General features: G+C 45.6%; 1 protein-coding gene across 1 annotated transcript in view; it reads left to right on the top strand.

The window, feature by feature from the left end:
• The first annotated feature begins 2,693 nt into the window (after nucleotides 1–2,693).
• The window catches only part of LOC119162118 (uncharacterized), a 231,908-nt gene continuing 214,042 nt past the window's right edge, over nucleotides 2,694–20,559 (top strand). The window contains exons 1-3 of the mRNA XM_037414622.2: nucleotides 2,694–2,784; nucleotides 4,354–4,586; nucleotides 18,844–19,064. Of these exons, the coding sequence (XP_037270519.2) occupies nucleotides 4,365–4,586; nucleotides 18,844–19,064 (443 nt within the window). The 5' untranslated portion in view covers nucleotides 2,694–2,784; nucleotides 4,354–4,364. The remainder of the gene's footprint in view (nucleotides 2,785–4,353; nucleotides 4,587–18,843; nucleotides 19,065–20,559) is intronic.

Raw genomic sequence — 20,559 nt, 5'->3', positions numbered from 1 at the left:
GAGTTGACGCATCAATCAGTTTGATTGGCAGACGCCACCGTGAGCATCGGGTACACACACCAGTTTACTTTAGCCGAGGAGCAGATCTCACGCCGAGCGGCATGATTAATCTATGAGCTTTATGACGCACACTATACACATTCACCCATGGAAGTAAAAGCGATATCATCACGTGGCTACAATGTCTCGCATTCAATTTCATTGCGCTCACTATTTATCCGCGTACAGCTATGTTGCTGCCATCAGGCGAGTGCCCCTGGTGTCCTTTTTATCTGCAATATCTCATAGAAGCGAAACCAGCAGCACGTCACATGTTGGGTTTAAGTCCCAAAACCAACATATGATTATGATAGACGCCGTAGTGGAGTGCTCTGAAAATTTCGATTACCTGGTGTTATTTAACGTGCACCCAAATGTGAGCACATGAGCCTATAGCATTTCTGCCTCCATCGAAAATGTAGCCGCCGCAGCTGGGTTTTGATCCCGCGACGTGCGGGTCAGCAGGCGAGTACCGCAGCCACTAGACCCCCGTGGCGCGGCGAAAATCAGCCGCACGAGATTGCTGCGTGCGCACCTTTGCTGCCTTCGAGAGTGGAAATGTTCATGACCCGCAGGTCGCGGGATCAAATCCTGGCTGTGGCGGCTGCATTTCCGATGGAGGCGGAAATGTTGTAGGCCCGTGTGCTCAGATTTGGGTGCACGTTAAAGAACCCCAGGTGGTCAAATTTGCGGAGCCCTCCACTACGGCGTCTCTCATAATCAAATAGTGGTTTCGGGACGTTAAACCCCACAAGTCAAGAGTGGAAATGTTCATGATGCAGATGGAACCAAAGAACCTGTCCCAAAGCGAGAAACGCCCACGCGCACTTTTTTGGAAGGCGCGTGTTGAGTTGAAAAAAAAAAATAACGCGACAATCACGTAGAGGTCACTGGACTGTTAAAATGTTCTCTGAGTGTTCGCGCTGACGTGTTCGCACGCGGTGTTTCTTTGATAACCACCGCTAATGTCCTTCAATTCCAACGCTACGCTCGGTTTTCTAGCCATTTTTATCAACGCTGGTATGACGCGCTTCGCACTATCTTTATGCCATGGCCATTGTAGAGCGAGCTCGGAGCAAACGGTCTGCCCGAGGAGCTCCGCTCATCCTGCATAGCACCCAAAGACTAGAAATAAAAAAGAACGTGGCATGTCGTGATGAAGTCGATAATGTCTGGACAACAAAGTGGCAACAGCCATAAGGGTCTGCAGGATTTACCTTCGTATTTTGTTATAACGACCCGGTTCTTGTTCAATCCCCCCGCGTTGGTGTGTGCCACAGATTCCAGGCTTCTATTCTTCTATTTAGTTTTGTTGAAATGCCGATATTCACAGCAGCGCCTGACTTCCTCCCAAGTGGTCGAGTCGGAAAGAAAACGAACTTCGCAATGAAAGCTAACATGAAAATGAAGCGAATATCAGTGCTTACTACAACGGCAGCTGCCTTTGGTTTCCGGAGATGTGGGTAAGTAGAAGAAACAGTTGTTAGCTGCATGGATCCCCGACCAATGCTATATTCGAAAACCTGATTGACTATAACTCTGCCTATAGCAACGGGAACGGGACAGGTGTGACTGAGTAGGACTGGGAGTGTGCGATGGAGCAGCATGCCACTAAGACTATGAGCGTAAACAGCTGAGGACGGGACAGACTTGGTGCCCCTCTTTGTTGGTATTGTTTGTATGTATTCTCTAATTCATGGCTCGTACCTACTCTGGGAGATTGGCAAAGAGAACATATAGTCTCATATGGACGATAACTGCATTATTGCTTACAACGAAAAAAAAAGGGGGGGGGGAGGGGAGTTGTATAGTGAAGACAGTATGTTACAGGACAGCTTCATCTTGTCCCACTTTTTTATTTTCTTCGCCGAAAGTGGTCAGAATAAGGCATCTTGCGTTAATCAGTGATGGTCACGATGGAAAGTAGACAAATGTCAAACAATGAAACGCTTCTTTGCGTTGGAACTTACGTTTTCTACACATGCATCCTTTGGCATCTCGTGACGTCTCTGTTGATGCTGTGCCGATTTACACTATGTCTGGTAAGAGCCATTCATATGAAAGAGCAGCTAGCGCCCACATGATGGGCACCCGGGGCAATTCATTAGAAATCTTTTCTCAATTATTAAACAATACCGCTACTTTTTGGAGGTTTGTGTTCCTGTTTCTTGACCCAATTTAGCATAGATTTTTGGCGGCGTGTACGTAAAATTTTCCGATACCAGCTTTTATTTCCTTCTCAACCGAAATAAAGTTATCATCATCATAGTTTCGTTCATTATAGCTATCCTAAGCAGAATTTTTTCAAGTTAGGCTTATTATCTAGGTTATTATCTCCTACTAATGAAAAACGTTATAGTAGGTGGATTTCAGTGAGCATCAAAAATTTTGTTCTAAAATTTGTAATGTTTTCACTTTATAACTTTATTTACTCTGAAATTGGATAATACTTTACAAAAATACTCAATTATTGGCCAATTCTCCGCAGTGAATATCAGCCACAAGAGAAGGTTAACAAGAAATTAATTTCACAGTGAAAACAAAGCAATCCTATTCCCCTAGCCTGGAAAACCTAAAGGTATTGACTTGCATTAACCACCGGCTTCTTGACCAATCCCCCTTAGTGGGTGAGAGCCACAAAAGAAAGGATCAAGCAAGCAAGCAACAAGAACAAGACGAGAAAGAAGGCACAACGCTTGCCGAGGTCTTACAGGGTGACCGAGCGGTGACTTCGCAAGCTAAAAGGTTAGTGCTAAAGCATCACACCTGCTTGTTTCGGGGAAATATATGTGCTTAGAAAAGAATGCATCCGTAAATAATCAGACAGTTACGCATTTCTCTTGTCGCACCACTCGTTGAAGCCTTTTTTATGGCAGAATGCGCGCATTACTGTTGCGATGGAGCTGACGGACAAGCCTATAAAGCAACGGGTGCTTCTATTCCGATCCGTGGTGAACGAGTCTTGGTGACTCGAAATTAATTATTCACGCATAATTGAGGGGAACATTGCATCGCGACAGTTCTTCGGGACAATTGCATTAACTAGCGTTGTCAGGGGGCAACTTCGGTATTAAGCGATTAATGTCATGACTAAAGCAGGCTTTTCACATTGTTGCTGGTTGCCAAAATCATATTAAATGTTTCACTCATTAGGCTAACCTTTCTGTGTTGGCCAGGAATTAGGTGGTATAGGCGTCATTGGTGTGTGGCAGCCCACACTATATAGTATTCCAAGAGGGGGGGGGGGGCTGCAATGTTTGCCTCATACGTTCATACGTTGACAGGAGGAGGGCACTTCAATGAATCTTCGCCCCTCCTCCTAGAGGGGAATCCTGCACACGCTTTGAAGATGGTGTCTCAACTACGTCTTGACCGCCTGGGGTGACAACAAAATGTTACACCAGTCCCAATTTCGTAGCTCCCGAACAAAGCAATATTATTCCCAATTGGTGAAAAAGCCATGCGAATAGCATTTAGCGATGCAACGAAAGTTTATTCCATGTGAAGCTGTGGGCCGGGTGTTTGAGGCTCCCTCTTAGAGGCACCCCGGTTTCCTCACTTGCCATAACCGACGTCACACACCCAATGGGGCCATTCACTGCAGGAAGCCAGCGGGCCGGTTCTAGAAAATAATTATGTGTAAACATTCTGCGTATCTTTGAAGTCTTTCAATTGGCATAAAAGGCCGAAGCGTGTAACAAAATGTGCCTAGCAAATTTTATTGTGAAGCACTTATGACGAAAAGCCTCCTGAGTTGACGTTAAACAGGCTCTGACATTTTCATTTGTACACTTTCCCAACAAGCTCACTGTGCAAAAGACCGTGTCAATCACATTTTGTGAATATCGCAGTCCTGCGTGTCACGGAAACGATCCATTTTGAGAAACAAATCAGCACCATTCTCGTGTGCCTTACCAGTTTTTTCCCCCACGCAGTGATGTAATCTTGCCCGTCGGCAAGTCTATTGGTGCTTTACTACAAAACTGGCCCCACACTCCACATTTTAACTTTCCTGTGCAGTCATGCGCCGTTTAAGTAGATCCAAGCCTATGCCTAGACAAGCGGCATCGCCAGAATGAAATCCTGCAAGACTGAGGCGTCTAGCGACCTTACCGCTAGGGAAAGACCGTTATTCGGAAAATTCTTGCAGCATGTTCACATCGTGCAGGTGCGCAGCTCCATCACAAATTTTGGACCATGGGGTCGGCCCTGCAGCACTCAGCTATGTTTTGGGGGGAATGAAAGCGCGCTAATGTCGGACTCGTTGCTGCCTGCGTGCCGAGTTGAAAAACATGGGCCTTTTGCCGCAAGCAGTCGCTGAAGCCATGGACAAACGGTGTGCGGAGTTCGATCAGAGCAACAGCGTGGAAGGCGGCTTTGTGTGCCGCATCTGCTACCGTGGTTCCGGCGACTTGTTCGCACCTTGCGAGTGCCGTGGCACCATGGCCCTGACCCACAAGGCCTGCCTCGAGCGATGGCTGCGCGAGCGGGACACCGACCAATGCAACGTCTGCCTCGCTCGCTTCAGGGTTCGTCGCGTCCAGCCGGTAAGAAAAGCATTTGCAATGAAAGCAATGTGCCTCCCCAAGGGGCACTGAAGAGGCACAATAAGGCGCTCAAGATAGTTCACACTTGTGACGCGGCTGTTTGACCACGAAGAAAGTCACACAAAACACTAAGGGTGTGCGGAATTCAGAACGAAGCTGAATAAAAATCGTATATTATTTTAATAGCTTTCAAATAGCAAGAAAACCATTTATCACGACAGAGCATGAACTATAAAACTCTTTTTTTTTCATTTCAGCCTAATATTCAAGAATTTTAACAGAGTAGCATTGCTATTTCATTTAGTCGAAAAAAGATACCAAAGATCCGTTAGAGTGTACTGGACGCTATTTCACTGAAGTACGCTTGTCGTCTTCCAGGAATTTTTAAACTGGGTGAATACAGGTAGTGCTTCTTTTAACCATATGGTGTAGTAGCGCAAATTCACGGGGACGAAGAGGACAAGAAAACACGACACTCGTGTTTTCTTGTCCTCTTCGTCCCCGTGAATTTGCGCTACTACACCATATGGTTAAAAGATGTCTCATCAACTAGCCCAGCTCTCAACCCTACTGAACAGGTAGTGCTATATCCCCAGGCTTTCAGCACCTGAGACTTGAGTGCTAAAATATGAATGGCATTATAATGGTAGTGCACTGAGGATACATTCGCTTCAGCAACACGGTGGTTTGCAGCAAAAAGGCATTCAACCAGGGATGAGCGAAGCTTCGGCAGTCCTGTGAAAACATGAACTGAATGAAAACTCATATTTCACCAAAAAAAATGAGAAAAAAATGATTACTTGCTTTTCCAACGTTTTGTGCCTTTGGGGTTTGCTTGTTGCTGCTGCCTGTGGGACAAATATTCGACAAATATTCGATAGTTCAATATTATTTGAAGTTTTTCAGTATTCGCATACCCTAAAAAAATGCATGTAGTATACAAGACGCGCCCAAGCCCGAGCACAACATTTTGCACTCGTGTTGTGAATACCACAGTTTCTTTTTCTTTCGTCTTCGTGTTCAAACAGTGCGTCGCAACTGTCAACTACGAACAACCAACTAGCCCCTACTCTGGCATTTTAAGCTATAGATTACCAGTGGATGTATGGTATTACTCTAGAATACGAGGAAGTGTTTTGGTACCTTGAATTTTGCAATTAAATATGGCTGTTGTAACGTTCTGCTGCAGAGACTTTTGTGGGAGTATAATAGGTCTCGTCAATTTGACCGCTCTTTCTGCCCTAGTTCTGCCCTAGATGACCAAAATGCAGCCCTCTTGAGAGTGCTGCATTTTGGTGCTCGATTTGGAGAGTGGAGCTCACGCCACCCGCACTTCTTTACACGATTATAGGCGCCGTGCTGCACAAGTTTATCGGCACTTCAACACTAGCTTTACCGCGAGTTCTCGTTTGTTACAAGTAGCGCTAGGTAAATGATTCAGCTGCACTTTTGTCCTCAATTAGACCACTGCACCGAAACCGCTTGTGTCGTGCTACACTAATACTCGAGGAACTGGCGCAGAATTTGCATGACACTTTCAAGAACTACGTGCGAAATCTGCAGCCAAATCAAGGAGACCTAATAATAGAAAATATCGCTTTTATGCGTAGTAATGCCGTGAAGCCCTTTAACCAACAAGGACAACAAAAACAAAAGCATGGCGTCATCGGCTCGCGACCATGTCGGCGCAGTGCATCCGCACAAGCAGAAAGAAACTTAACATATGTAGAATCACAGAACATTCAGCAACTAGCTTAATTAACAGACCAAACAAGCCATTGAGTTAGTCACAGAACTAACTTAATTGAGAAGTCTGTCCTTACATATCAACGTATTTCAGATGCTTAAAAACGATGTAGGGATCAAGTACCGACGCTCACAAGTGCTTCAAACGAACGGCTGTGTTAAATGTTATTACAGTACTTAAACGATCACAGAATCAGGGTTCTTAGATGCGAAGCTGCCCTTTGACACAAGTGTGTAAAGCCGTTTGTACAGATCTAGGTGTATGTTTAAGAGCCTGGTTTGGTCAAAATTAGACAGGAGCCCTCCCCTATGGCGTCCCTCATAATAAAATAATGGTTTTCACCCGTAAACACTCTTCATTAATTATTACCCCTCTATGGAAATAGAATCATAACTGCACTAGAAACGTAGTTCATGCGTATCACTGCTTTCATTTACACAAGAAATCTTTGAAGCATAGTTGCACTTCTTCGATGCGAACACGATATAAATAGGTATTTGAAACGCACAAGTATTCCGTATCAAGTGAACAAGAGAAATGCAGTTGTTCCACGAAATATATAAACATTTGAACCACACAAATATTTGATACACAGCACAATAAAGCAATGTGGTTGTTCATGGCTGGATGTTGCGATGATAATTCCCATATTTATGTCAACGATCCCCTCAGACAATCACTTGTCAGATGGCACTTTGAAGAAAAACACACGCTCCGCACAAGTGCGAAGCCAGAACAGCAACTCTATGCAAAACACGTTCTAGTCATTTCGAGAACCTTTAAGAAATTTTATTTCACCTTCGTCGATAGAATAGCATTAAGCATACGCGAGAAATAAAACTGGCTTCAAAATAGTGCAGTCACACATGCTAACAAAAAGACCCAGAATGAGCAGCATACACGTTTCTGCCGAGCGTGTTGCCGAGGTCCAGACGGGGTAAGGAGACTGACAGGCTCAAGTTGTTGCTGCCCCGCAGTCCCTGTCAGGGTTCATTGTAGACGTAGAGGACCTTTTCTACTCTTTGCCACGTGATGGGTTGTTGAAGTGCGTGAAGGACTGCATTCAGGTTCACAGTGATGATTTTAAGGACAATTGGGGTGTGTCCGTAACCTCGTTTTTGGAGCTTATGATTGTGTACCTTTCCTTAACTATTATTGGTTGGAAAGGAGACGTATATACTTAAAGGCCTGGTGTCTATACTGGGTCGAGCGTTGCACCCGTTCTGAGTGAATTTTTCTTAAGTTCTGTTGATCGTGACGTGGATTTGGCCCTTGAAGGTGTTCTTAAACTGTTTAGATATGTGGGCTATTTTATTGTTTTGGTGAATTCCAATGGGTGAGTGCAATCACGCGTGAATGTGCTCAAGATTTTCGAGGACGTTGGAGCGGGGCTACCGTTCTCTTTTGAGCTTCCTCAGGACAAGTAGATTCAAATTTTAGATTTGAAGATGTTTTTCAATGGCTGTGATGATATTTGTTAGATCTACGTTTCAGGATGTGAAAAGTCTGTCCTTGATTTTTGGTCCAAGCACTCTAAAGTTCTAAAAATGCTGTTCGAACGATATCTTTGAAGGTGGCGCTGAAGAAGTCTTGCCCGCACAGTATGGGGGAAAGCCTTCATTTGGAAGCAGAATGACAAGCTCAAGCTGTCTAAATTTCCTGACGACCATTAGACTAGGCTGGATGAAAGAGTTCTGCAGAATGTCAAAGCCCAGGCAAGATGCTCTGTGCATGGTAGGCGCTCAAAGGAACTGCCTGTTGCAAGCATCCCGTATCTACATGGTATCTCACACGGTTTTAAGAAAGTCGGAGCAGGGTACGGTTGCAATGTTTTTTTTTTTGGTCAGCAACCGTTTGGGCAGCGTTTTCACGGCAGTTGCGAGGAGGATGGAGGGTGAGCGGCATGGCAAGGGTACTTGCCAGGTCGGGCACAGGGCCACAGAAGTCGACTGCGCCATCGCTGTGGTGTACGGCACTCCGCTGTCGTGTGGAAAGACCGGTCCTCGTATCAATAATAAAACAATGGATCACAAAGCTTCTCAAAAGGGGCCGCCAAGCTCTAGCCTATCATCGCATTGTAGAGAGTGCGGATGCGTGCCCTTGTTTGGTGATACGGTAGTTAAAGCTAGATTCAAGGACAAGGTAGCGCGGGAAATTAGTGAAGCGTTTCTCATCAACAAACCTGGTGATTCATGTGTAGCGCAACCCTCGGTTATGTTGCTTGCCGCTGAGATAGCTTTTCTGGAAGCACATGATCAATACAATCTGTGTGCTCATCTAATCATTTTCTTTCACCACACGTGTTCACGTAACCGCACATATATGTCTGTTTTCTCCAATAAATCTTCAGTTTTTAGTGTGCGCTGCGTCCAGGTGTCTTTCTCTTGTACTTCAAATTTTCCGCGCAACTCAGTTAATATCAATTATCAACTCGCCCAGCAGTTCGTTCTTCTCAGATACCTGAAATCTTTGCTATCTGCAAAAATGGTGACGTGTGTGTTAGCGCGCCGTCAATGCACTACTTCATTGCGAGTTGACGTAGTTGGAGAAGACGTAACGATGCTACACAAGCAGTGTTTTGTTAGATGTATATAGGTTCCATGCTATTGTTTTGTTCTACTTTCTTCCCTTTACTTATCTGTTTGTCTAAGCAACCAGTGGTCACCCAGTGCTCATGTCGTGTCGTCTTCCTTCGGGATTCGTCTCTGCATGCGCTGTTCTAATACAAATATTTTGCCCTCTCTGTTTCATCGACATGATGACATGGTGGGTTTAATGTCCCAAAGCCACCATATGTTTATGAGAGACGCTGTAGTGGAGGGATCCGGCAATTTCAATCACTTGGGGTTCTTTACCGTCCACCCAAATCTGAGCACGCGGGCCTACCGCATTTTCTCCTCCATCGAAAATGCAACCGCCGCAGCCGAGATTCGATCCCACGACCTGCGGTTCAGCAGCCGAGTGCCTTAGCCACTAGACCACCGCGGCAGGACGTTTCGTCGTCAAGTTCCCCCGATTTTGGGGTATTCGTATTTCAACTCTCTTCACCCTCTGATGTAGTGAGGCAACAAGCCCGAATATTAGGTCGTGACCCGGTGGCGCAACGGTAGCGCGTCTGACTCCAGAAGCCCGAATATTAGGCACCTTTCTTGCTACCGCAGTTATCGAGACCAAAATAGTGGCTATGCACATGACGGCTGACGGATGGCAGCAATTTTGCATGAGGTCTTTCAAAAATTGGCAGATACCACGGACAGTGGTAATCAATTATATGCGAAGCATGAGTGAGGAACGTTGCTATGTCACATTAAAATCAGCACACCACTACGAGGCGGACGTGAATTACGCCGTGCATGACTTTCATGTCATTATTGTTAAGTTTGGACTTGTCATTTACATTCGTCTTCTATTTACGTCACGTGATAGCAAACCTGGTATATGTGGAGCTAGCTGAATGGCCGCAAGCCCGCTATGAGCGTAGCATGTCATGTTTTACGTGGCATGCATGTCATTATCATGTTTCGATGTGTCAGTTACCTTTGTCGTCTATTCATGTCACGTGATACCAAATTTGTTATGTGTGGAGCTAGCGAAGCGGCCGTCAGCACGCTATGAGCGTAGTGGGTAGTCATGTTTTAGATGACACGCAAATCATGATTATCATGTTTGGACGTTGTTAAATAAATAATATGCAGCAGGCGATGAGTGACAACGTCAGCATTAGGTCAAGATCAGAAAAAAGAAATAAAAAAGAGGTGGACGGTGGACTTCGCTATGGGGACGGCGGCTCGCCCTCTTCTCCACATCATTTTGGTGCTGTGAGACCCGGAAGAAAGGGCCATCTGAGGTGAGACAGCGTGGATTTCATGACTTCTCGATCGTATCTGTAGCCCGGAGGATCTTGCGAAGCCGTCGTTACGTGAAGCTTGTATACAAGGCCCGAACATCGCCGAGACGAAAATCGTAAAGAATGACTGCCCGGCAGTTGACAGATCTTCGTTGGGCCGACCGTATCTGATGACCCGCGTTTTGGCTCCGACTTCGCCTTGTGACGCGGCCGGCCAGCCATTTTCCCCGTTGCCGACACTAGATCAGATCATGAAGGCCCTCATCGAAAGCCGCAGTCAAGTACATAAGACCGTCAAGAAAGCCATCGAAAACATCGAACGCCTTGTGCATATGGCCACCCGCATGTAGTGGGTCAACGGCACCCACCAATAACTGAATAGTAATAATGAATCGCCCACCAATAAATTAGCCAATGAATTTTCACCAAATTTTGACTAACAAGTATATAAATCTTAAATATATGGACAAGGAGATAGAAGATGCCATTTCTATGGATCGTTTAGAGGAGGAGATTGAGGAAACAGACGATTATGTTCACCAGATTGTTCGAGCAAAAGCTAGAGCAAGATCGAAGATGCCTTAGAAGCTCGTCGATCTGACCTGGAATGAATAAAAGAGCGGATAAGAACAGAAGTGAAAAGAAAAATAGTCTCCTCGTCTATAGCACTAACACCGCTAGCCAATGCTTCCTCAATGGTAACCTTGTCGCACAGACGCTTGATGAGTCGACTTCACGACGAATAGAGAAACACCCTGAAAGGCAACAGACAAGCTTTCCCTCTGCAGAGAGTACAATCTCGAAGATCAGCACTGAAGAACACCTTCAGAGACTAGACAACCTTTCCACGATTTTAGAAGTCTCGTCAACCTGCTGCATCAGTGGAGTGAACGACAAGATAGCACCAGCTACTCAGGTGTACCTCGTGGGAGACACGTGTATAAAAAATCAGAAAGCATTTCGAACTCTAAAATACTACCCACCAGATCTTGAATATGAGTGCCCGCCGAAGACGACAGCTCGTCATCCTAATATTTATTCACAGCGATGTGTACAATAGCCAGCAGATATCGAAAGAAGGCCCCCTGGTCACTCGAAAAGAGATGGAAAGAAGACTACGAGGACGCTGAAAGAAGCCCGTTATCGTAGATCGTAGCTTATGCTCTTCGAGAAATCAGCATACGTCAGGGTTGAAGGAAATGCAGATTATACGTCTCATTTTATATAAGCAGAAAAATAGCAACATAGCGTGAAAGTCAAAAGCAGGAAAGCTCAGACTAATGCAAAGGAAGCAAGCCGATAATTCCAAGGCGACTGCAGATAAGACTAAGAACTCGAGAAAACTTCTCCGAAATAGCTTCTGCAGAGCCTCATCAGCATCATCGGTTTTCACATGAACGAAAACTGCTCGTCGACTACATAGGTTCATTAAGGAGAACAGCTTTAAAGGCACGAGAGTTGAACAAACGTCGGAAGCACCGCTGGAAGACCGAGCACCGGTGAAGAGTCTGACTGACCTACATGGATTGACTGGGACCTGATACAAGAACTCATGAACAAAAAGTGTATACTTGGAAACTGTGTGTATTAATCTTCTTCGTCGTCACTCACCACAGTTGGGGCACGGAGGATGTTAAATATTGTGCAAAAGATGACGAGGGACACTATCATTAATAGGTTAAGATCATGACAAGAAATGAAGAAGAGGTCGACGGTGGGCTTCGCCATGAGGATGGCAGTTCGCTTTATTCTCCACAGACGTCGTCCATTCACGTCACGTAATATCAAATTTAGTATGTGTGAAGCTAGTGAAACGGCCGCGAGCGCATCTTGAGCGTGGTATGTTGTCATGTTCTTAAATGAGACGCATGCCCTGGTTATCATCTTTGCACCAGTTTGATACCTTCGTCATCCAGTGACATCACGCAAAATCAAATTTGGTATAAGCTAGCAAAACGACCACTAGCGCGCTATGAGCATAGCATGGAGTCATGTTTTACATGGCATGCATATCGTTATTATCATGTTTATACGTGTCATTTGCTTTCGTCGTCTATTCACATCACGTGATAACGAATTTAATAAATGTGGAGCTAGCGAAGCGGCAGTGAACACACTATAAGCATAGCATGTAATCATAATTTACATGACACGCATGACATGGTTATCATTTTTGGACGTTGTCCATTCCCATCGCGTAATACCAAACTTGGTATATGTGAAGCTGGAATGTGATGACGCCCCTATTCAATATGTCCATAGAGTATCGCGCCGCCAAGCGGAATTCAGGAGCGTCCTCTCGAGGAAGTTCCGTAGGCAGACGCTTTTTTGTTCGGCTGTGCTATCCTCAGTGTTAACGCGTTAGCAAGAAAAGAACGTAAACCGCTTTGTATGTTTCGTGCAGCAGTCAATACACCGTACCGTCCGTGATACGATAAATCATATTACTATTGCGAGACGCGAAGTTTTCGCGAAAATAGGTGGCAATTAAAGCTTTCGATTACACCCCGCAGAGTAACCGTACCAGCTTCGCAAGTATTTAAACAGCCACTCTGGATAGTTAAATCACCTTTGCAGTTGAAACTCATTTTTTTTCACGTGCGTGTAGCATTCGTCAGTGCTTTTGTCGGTCATGAATCCAACAATATTCATTATGCGCAAAAAAGTAGCGCAGGCTTGCAATTTGCTCTTTTAATCCTTGGACAACGCCTTGCCACCTAATTTTTTGCGTTCCTTTGTAGATGGCAGTACACTGCAAGCGATTCGCTTGCTGCGGAATTTGAAAGTAAAATATTCTGCACACCCGCCGCCGAGATAAACGTGGTGAGTGACGTCGTGCTGGTGTTCTGCACGCGTGGTGATTGACGATTTATTGGTGTTATCGAAGTCATTCAGCGGAGTGAATTCCTCAGATTATTTTCACCGGTAATATTCAACAAAACCATCTGGACGTCGACGATTTTTCACTGGACGTAGAACGGACCGAGAGTAACAATGATGACAAACGATCAGTGAGTTGCACTTTACGGCCCTGATGAGTTAGTGTTTTTATATGCGAAGCATTTGTAGGGAACTTTGGCGGCTTTGAGCGTATCTATCTATCTATCTATCTATCTATCTATCTATCTATCTATCTATCTATCTATCTATCTATCTATCTATCTATCTATCTAGCTACCTACGGCTTTTAGCTCTCCTGGCCGTTTCTATGATGGTATCGATGCCGAAATTGGTGTGGCATAACGTGACTGTAGAACAATTTATTTATATGTGGTGTTTAACGTCTCAAAACCACCATATGAATGTGAGGGACGGTGTAGTGAAGAGCTCCGGAAATTTCGACCACCTGGGGATCTTTAACGTGCACCCAAATCTAAGCACACGAGCCTAGACTGTAGGACGAGTTTAAGTGACCACTCATAACATAAAAATGATGACATGTATGTCATGAATGCCATGGTTTACATTTCTTGGTCTTCCTGCTCTTGTAGTGGTTTCGTTCACATGACATATTACAAAAGTGGTGTGGTATGACATGACTGCATGGCAAACACAAGCGACCAACCCTAACATAAAAATCATGATATGCGCGACATGTAACATGACTATATGCCACGTTGATGATGCGCTCCCCGCGGTCGTTTTGTTAGCTTCATATATACCAAATTGGGTATTCCGGGTCGTGAATGGATGACAAACATATACTACTGATTCAAACACGATAATCATGATATGTGTTTCATGTAAAATATAACTATCTGATAGGCTAATAGCACGCTCGCAGTCGTTTGGCTAGCTCCTCATATACCAAATTTGGTATCACGTGACGTGAACAGACTACGAAGGTAAATGGCACGTTTAAACATGATAATCATGGCATGTGTTTCAAATAAATCTTGACTACATGCTACTTTAACAGCACGGCCACAGTCGTTTAACTAGCTCCTCATATACCAAATTTGGTATCCGGTGACGCGAATTGATTACGAAGGTAAATGACACGTCTAAATATGATAATCATTACATGGTAGTGATGTACGGGATAATTAACGTTCACTTCGTAACGTTGTGCTGATTAAAGTGACATATCAACCTTCCTCTTTCTTGCTTAGCATATGATCGATTCCCACTGTACGGCGGAATTCTTCCATGCTCGTAAGTCAGCTTGATATTATTGAATGTATACTACCCTTAAGAGAGGTCAAAATAGAAGCATAGTTTTTTTGTGCATTGCAAGTAGCCCAAATACAGTGGATATGGTGGAGCGCTGCATGTCGCCAAAGTTAACGCTCGAGCTCGATTGAAATGATTAGAGCAATGAAACTTACAGTTACAACTTCAATACATGCCTCTCTGCTAACTTGCCCCGCCGCGGAGGTCCAGTGGCTAATGTACTCGACTGCTGACCCACAGGTCACGGAATCGAATCCCTGCTGCGGCGGTTGCATTTCCGAGGAAGGCGGAAATGCTGTAGACCCGTGTGCTCAGATTTGGGTGCACGTTAAATAACTCCAGGTGGTTTAAATTTCCAGAGCCCTCCACCACGGCGTCTCTCATAATCACGGTGGTTTTGGGACGTGAAACCCCACATATCTCTCTATCAGGTTTAGCTGCGGTTGCGATGTTGTAAGACGCTCGGCCGGTAGTGATCTTAGAGGCTACCATGCTGATTATTCTAAAACAGACTCAGTGCAGGCATTAAAAGCTTCAAAAATAATTGGTTGCCTTAACAGGGTTGCCTTATCACATTTCAACATATGCCACTTATGAACGCCACATTTACTACTGCGTCAAATTCGTCAAGCAGGCTCGGCAAAAACTATTTCGGAATGCCGTTCAGCTCGTACGTCAATTCTAGTTCACATATTTTTCTGTAACACGCAAATGCTTACGCAAGGCCTCGGTGACGCACGGTCGATGAGCTGACGACACCACTTTTCTCATTGTGGCAGTGAGGTAGCGAACATTTAGCAGTGACTTTCGTTTAGGAAAGTACTTTGGTTCGATATATTTTTTTTGAAAATCATGAGCTCAGCCGGTGACAGCGGCACTGGGCGTATACATCCATGCGTCCTATACTGAGTTCACGGGTTGACCCTTCTCCCGCATCCATCTTAGATTGCATGGCACGCTACCTGTAGCTCGTGGGCATTGCGAATAAGACGTTCACGACAGCCAGTTTGCGCAACTAAAATTAGGTGGCACCATTGACGCCCAGGGCGCTTCGAATGTCCGCAGTCTTTGACGCGAAAACTGCTTTCCACAAAAAGAGGTGGTCGCTGTTTGCACACTCTAACCCTACACAGTATGCAGAAACCTGTTCAAAAAAGAGAGATTCAAGGAAAGACATGGAGGACCTGAAAGACCAACAACTCGTCGCCAGGGTCAAGAGGGCAGTAGAAGCCAGAGGGTTCATGAACTAAGGAGCCCTCCCACCTCAGGGTGACACCGGGCATTGCTCGAAACACTGTTTTAAAAATAAAAGTTTACTTCTCTCTCTCAAGGAAGGACAGGGATGTTACACAGACGAGCGTCCGGTTTGTTACCCTGCCCGGCTTCGGCGAGTTCGTGCGACCTAACATGTTCTCTGCGTGCTAAGGAAACATAAACAGAAAATGAAGGTGAAATTTTCTCGGAGTTTCTTGTTTAAGCGTTCAAACGACAAATTTGCTAAGTTCCCTCTCATAGCCGGCCTACATTACTGTCGAAGGCATCGTTCGGGACGGCGCCTCGGTGTTCTGCCGGGTAATCACAAAACAGTAGCGGTGTGCGAATTGTGAATTTTTAAACCGAATCGAGCACGAATCAAAAAAGAGATGACGCTAGATGTACTACGAATAGAATTCCATTCGAATATTTGATTTCTGATAGTAAAACAACCATCTTTAAAATAGTAAAAGAGCTCCACAACATAACACTTGAAAAAAAATATTCACGAGGTTTCAGCAAACAAATATTACGGTTCCTTTTAACCGACACAAAGACCTTAATTATCATATGATAAGTAAGGTACATTGCAGTGACTGCGGTTGTGAATTGTCGCGTGCATTTAAATTAAATTGAGGAAAAAAGTAAGCAATTTTAAACCGGGAAACCCTGAATAAAGCTAAAGCTATCATTAAATAAACAAATTTGAGCTGGACCACTACAGCTAAAGCTATAACCAAACAGATAAACATGTCGGTACAACATGTACCCCAGATCGGCACTGAAAGAATTCCGTAAACATCAGTGTTCAAACCTCTATCGGCAGGAGCTTCATACGAAAACACAACGCTTACTTTTGGTGTTATTTATGAATCTGAGTCCAATTGTATTCGCCAACTTCAGTTGTTAGAATATTATGACAGCAGCTGGTTATTGTGACGCAGCGACGCCATGCTAAACTCCCATTAATATTGCAGTTTTCAGAAAAAGCGCCTTCATTCGTTAATAAAAATTGCATGGACACTCTCGGAAAGATTGAGCTGTGTGCATATGGGTAATTTTCGGATTAACAGACAGACAGACAGACAGACAGACAGACAGACAGACAGACAGACAGACAGACAGACAGACAGACAGACAGACAGACAGACAGACAGACAGAGAACTTTATTGAGGTCCTGACGAGCACTACCTCAATGAGCTAGAGTGGAGGGTCACTCCCAGGTCGGAACGGGTAGGCGGAGCCTCACCGCCGTGTTGTGGGCCCTCCGGACAACCCAGAGTTGATGTGCAAGTTCTGAGCTCCTGAGCTCAGTGCTCCATTCCTCATAGGTCATGTGCCGAGAATTGGATTAACAGAAAAAAAATATTTGTACCTATTTACAAAGCTCTCTCGTTTTGTGGTCTTCCCATGAGTGCTGATTATCTGAAAACATTTCAAAAACTATCGTAAACATATTCGACAGTTCGCATACTTACTAATTTACTATTGGATTTGTTTTTTCGAACTTGCCAATATTCACATGCCCTTATATGCAGGCACGGGCCACTGCTGAAGACGTCATAGGAGTATGGGGGTGTGATGGTTGGGAGTGATTCCTAAATGAAAAGAAAAAAAAGATAAGAGTGAGCCCTGTGACTGTCTCTCAGGAGGGAGGGCAGCTCAACAATAGCTCACGACGGAGGGGGGTAAAAAGGGATTAAAAAATGGGGAGGAATTAAAGGTATAGATATAGACAGAGGGGCAGGGGCAGCCACATACGGAAGTAAGGAGAAGATAGGAAAGATGGACACGCTTGCAAGAGTCCTAGGACGGGGTACCATTCAGCGAGAACTCTTGTCGGCGTCAGGAAATCGCGTTGGGCTAGCCAGTCGGCCAGATCTGCGCTGTCATCGGCGATCGCGGGGTACAACCAGTCGGCACAAAATCTAGCGAGCGAGTCAGGACTATCGGACCAGTAAAGCCATCGTCGTATCGCGAAAGATGCTTCGTAACCACAACCACCACCAACACCAACACCATCATCATCATCATCATCATCATCATCATCACCATCTCTTACTGTGGAACTCTGGCTTCAATGTTCTTGTATTCTTTGCGTATTTATTAGATGCGAAGAAGCTCCTCTACTAGCTTGTGTAACGCTATCCTTCCGTCTACACCGCTTCCCTCGCCGCAGGTGTTGGAGTGGTGCCGAGTGGGGGTGGGGGTGGTAGTAGTTAGAAGATGAGAAAAGGCACCTAATTTCTGTAACCCGGTCGGGAGCACGGCACAGTGCCTATGCCGAGTAGCTGACGCCCTCCTAGCAGTGCGCGGTGACGCTTCTCTCCCTCGCGTGCCACGCGCTTACCGCGTGTCAGCTCCCTCTCGCTTCACCCTCACCATCGCTCCAACGCTCGAGCCCACTTCTCATGTGGGCATCATCTCACCCGCGCCATCTTTCCATCTTCGGCGAGAACAAGGCACAAGCCAACGGGTGCGCGCGCAGCACGCGCCTCGAGCATCTCGCGACGCGATCTCGCCGACAGGCGGGGCGCCATCGCGACATGCTTCGCGTTAGTGTGCGGGTACCTTTCCCGGCTCTCGCCGGCGTTTCGAGGGCTAGCGAAGCCTATCACGTTCGCAAATGGCGACGCCCACACCGACGAGGTGCCAGCCAGAAAAGCCGAACACAACCGTCGGCACTGGAAGACCAGCGACACCGAATAAGTGCGAGTCAAGAACACCGATGGCGTTCGAGAATACAGAGGTGCAGACAGCACCGACGAGACGCGAACCAAGGAAGCCGAGCGCAAGCGTTCTCAACGTCCCGCCTTCTGTGTCTTAGCGTTTAAACAAATGTTTACTCGAGTAAACGCTACACCGAGCTTTGCTTCAAACCGTTCTTCCAGCACCCACGTCGACGCCTGTTCAAACCGGGTCAACGCCGTGTGCACCGCTACTGCTTCGCATCACATCAGCGTTCCCTTCGAGGAGATGGTCCATAGTTATTAGTGTGTTTTTTCGTTCCCTTACAAGCTTGTTTCTCTTTTCTTCGAAAACTGGGAGTATTGCAGAATCATGAGCATGCGACGTACATAAAAACGCCTGTGCTGACCGGACGAGCAAATCTCCCCTTATCGACACTCAAAAGCTACAGCGACGTTGATTATTCGAGGATTTCTCATATCTATAACACCGCTTTCTGACATTTGTAAGAAGTGGGTCTCAGAATGACGTTACTTGTACCCTGCAGCCACTTCACAAGTTCTTCGCGGAATCGAGCAACCGGGGCGACGTGCTGCGTATGGTGGTGAACCTGATCTCGGCTGCCGGGGACGTGGTGGTGCTCGTGTTTGCGTGGAGTTACGCCAGTCGTTTCCTCGGCAGCCTCGGCTGGTTCCTATACCTGCTTGTCGTGGCCCTGCTCGTCTTCCAGACATTATTTTGGATAATGGTGGAATGTGCGAGGGTGTGGTAAGCAGTTGCTTTATATTTAGATATTTACGCACTTAGTGAACGTGTGGGATGCCCTATCTACCGAATGGCGAATCGCAACGTTAAACCACAACAATCTTTCATACCAACGCCTCTTTCGTATAGGTAAAAAGCAATACTACTCTTCTAAGCAGGGTTGTTTGTTTTTGTAGTTATCGTCAATGACGTATACACGACGTGACGCTGTGGTGACGCCATGTTCTATCGTAATGTACTGTTACTGCCTATTCTCACTACGAGAGCAGAGCTGCACATAGGTGGGCCATTATGTTGAGTGTATGCGCAATGAAGGCGCTCGTCGCGTGCGCAGAAGACAAACACGGTGCGGTGTTCCCACACGGGTGACATACGTTTGACGTATTATAAGCAGGCGCTGAGCAAGCTTGCACTGTTACAGCTATAAGCAATGCTGTATATGGCTTCAGGTTTTAACTCATCTAGTCGGCGAAAAAAGATGACGTGTACAACAATGATTTCATAGCATTCACCTAATACCAGGGATCGTGCAGGGCGTGGAGCAGGGACTGATGACACTCAGAACGTGAATCGAAGTTCTACTAAGTGGACTAAAATATAGATAGTTAACTAAACGGAAAATTATGCAACCGATCCAGTAAACTTATTTAAACGTATCCTAAGTGAACCAAGGGTGATTAGTGAAACTGCATTTGGCTGGGCTCTGTCGAAAAGTACGTCTTTTTATCAAGCAGAGATGGTTCTGGGATTTATTTTAATGAGAAGGGGGGAGGCATTCTTGACAAACGAGTTCTTTCAGGGGAGCAGGGCACCTAGCGACATGTGAGTTGTGTTTTGATTACGACGCTACAGTTACTGCGAAATACAAAGTTAAGGAGAAGACACAAAGTGGACAAAACACTTGTATTGTCCACTTCGTATTGTGTCTTGTCCCTAACTTTCTATTTCGCAGTAACACGACACGAAGTGGACAATACAAGCGTATTATCCACTTTGTGTCTTCTCCTTAACTTTGTATTTCGCAGTAACTTTAGCGCAGTTTTATTACGATAGCGGCCCAGACAGCAGTCGAAAGGCTACGCCTTAGCGCACAAAACCTCGATGATACCCGGGCCGGTAACCCTGCAGGGTTTCTTTTTTTGATACATTTTTTTCCGTCCGTCCATTACGATACCAATTATATGGACACACTTGGCTGGAATTTCATGCCAGCGTCGACGTCAGCCTCGCCGTCGCTCACCGTATATGTATGTATCTGTAGATATGAAAATGCAAGATAGAAAATTAATCCAAAAGTACACTCCAGTGCACAGAATCTAACGCGGGACAGACAGACAGACAGACAGACAGACAAAGAACTTTATTCAGGTCCTGAGGAACTGCGTTGTAACGGCCCCGTTTAGGGGGAATCCGTAGCAGTCGCGGGCCGCTCCCACGTAGGGACCGGAAGACCATGGCCCTCCGCCCTCTCGGAGGCCCTCTGGACAGCCCGGAGTTG

This window comes from Rhipicephalus microplus, chromosome 3, assembly GCF_043290135.1.
Source record: "Rhipicephalus microplus isolate Deutch F79 chromosome 3, USDA_Rmic, whole genome shotgun sequence".
Classification (NCBI taxonomy): Eukaryota; Metazoa; Arthropoda; class Arachnida; order Ixodida; family Ixodidae; genus Rhipicephalus; species Rhipicephalus microplus.
Note: the sequence above shows the minus strand (reverse complement) of the source record. Positions and strands in the feature narration are given on the sequence as shown.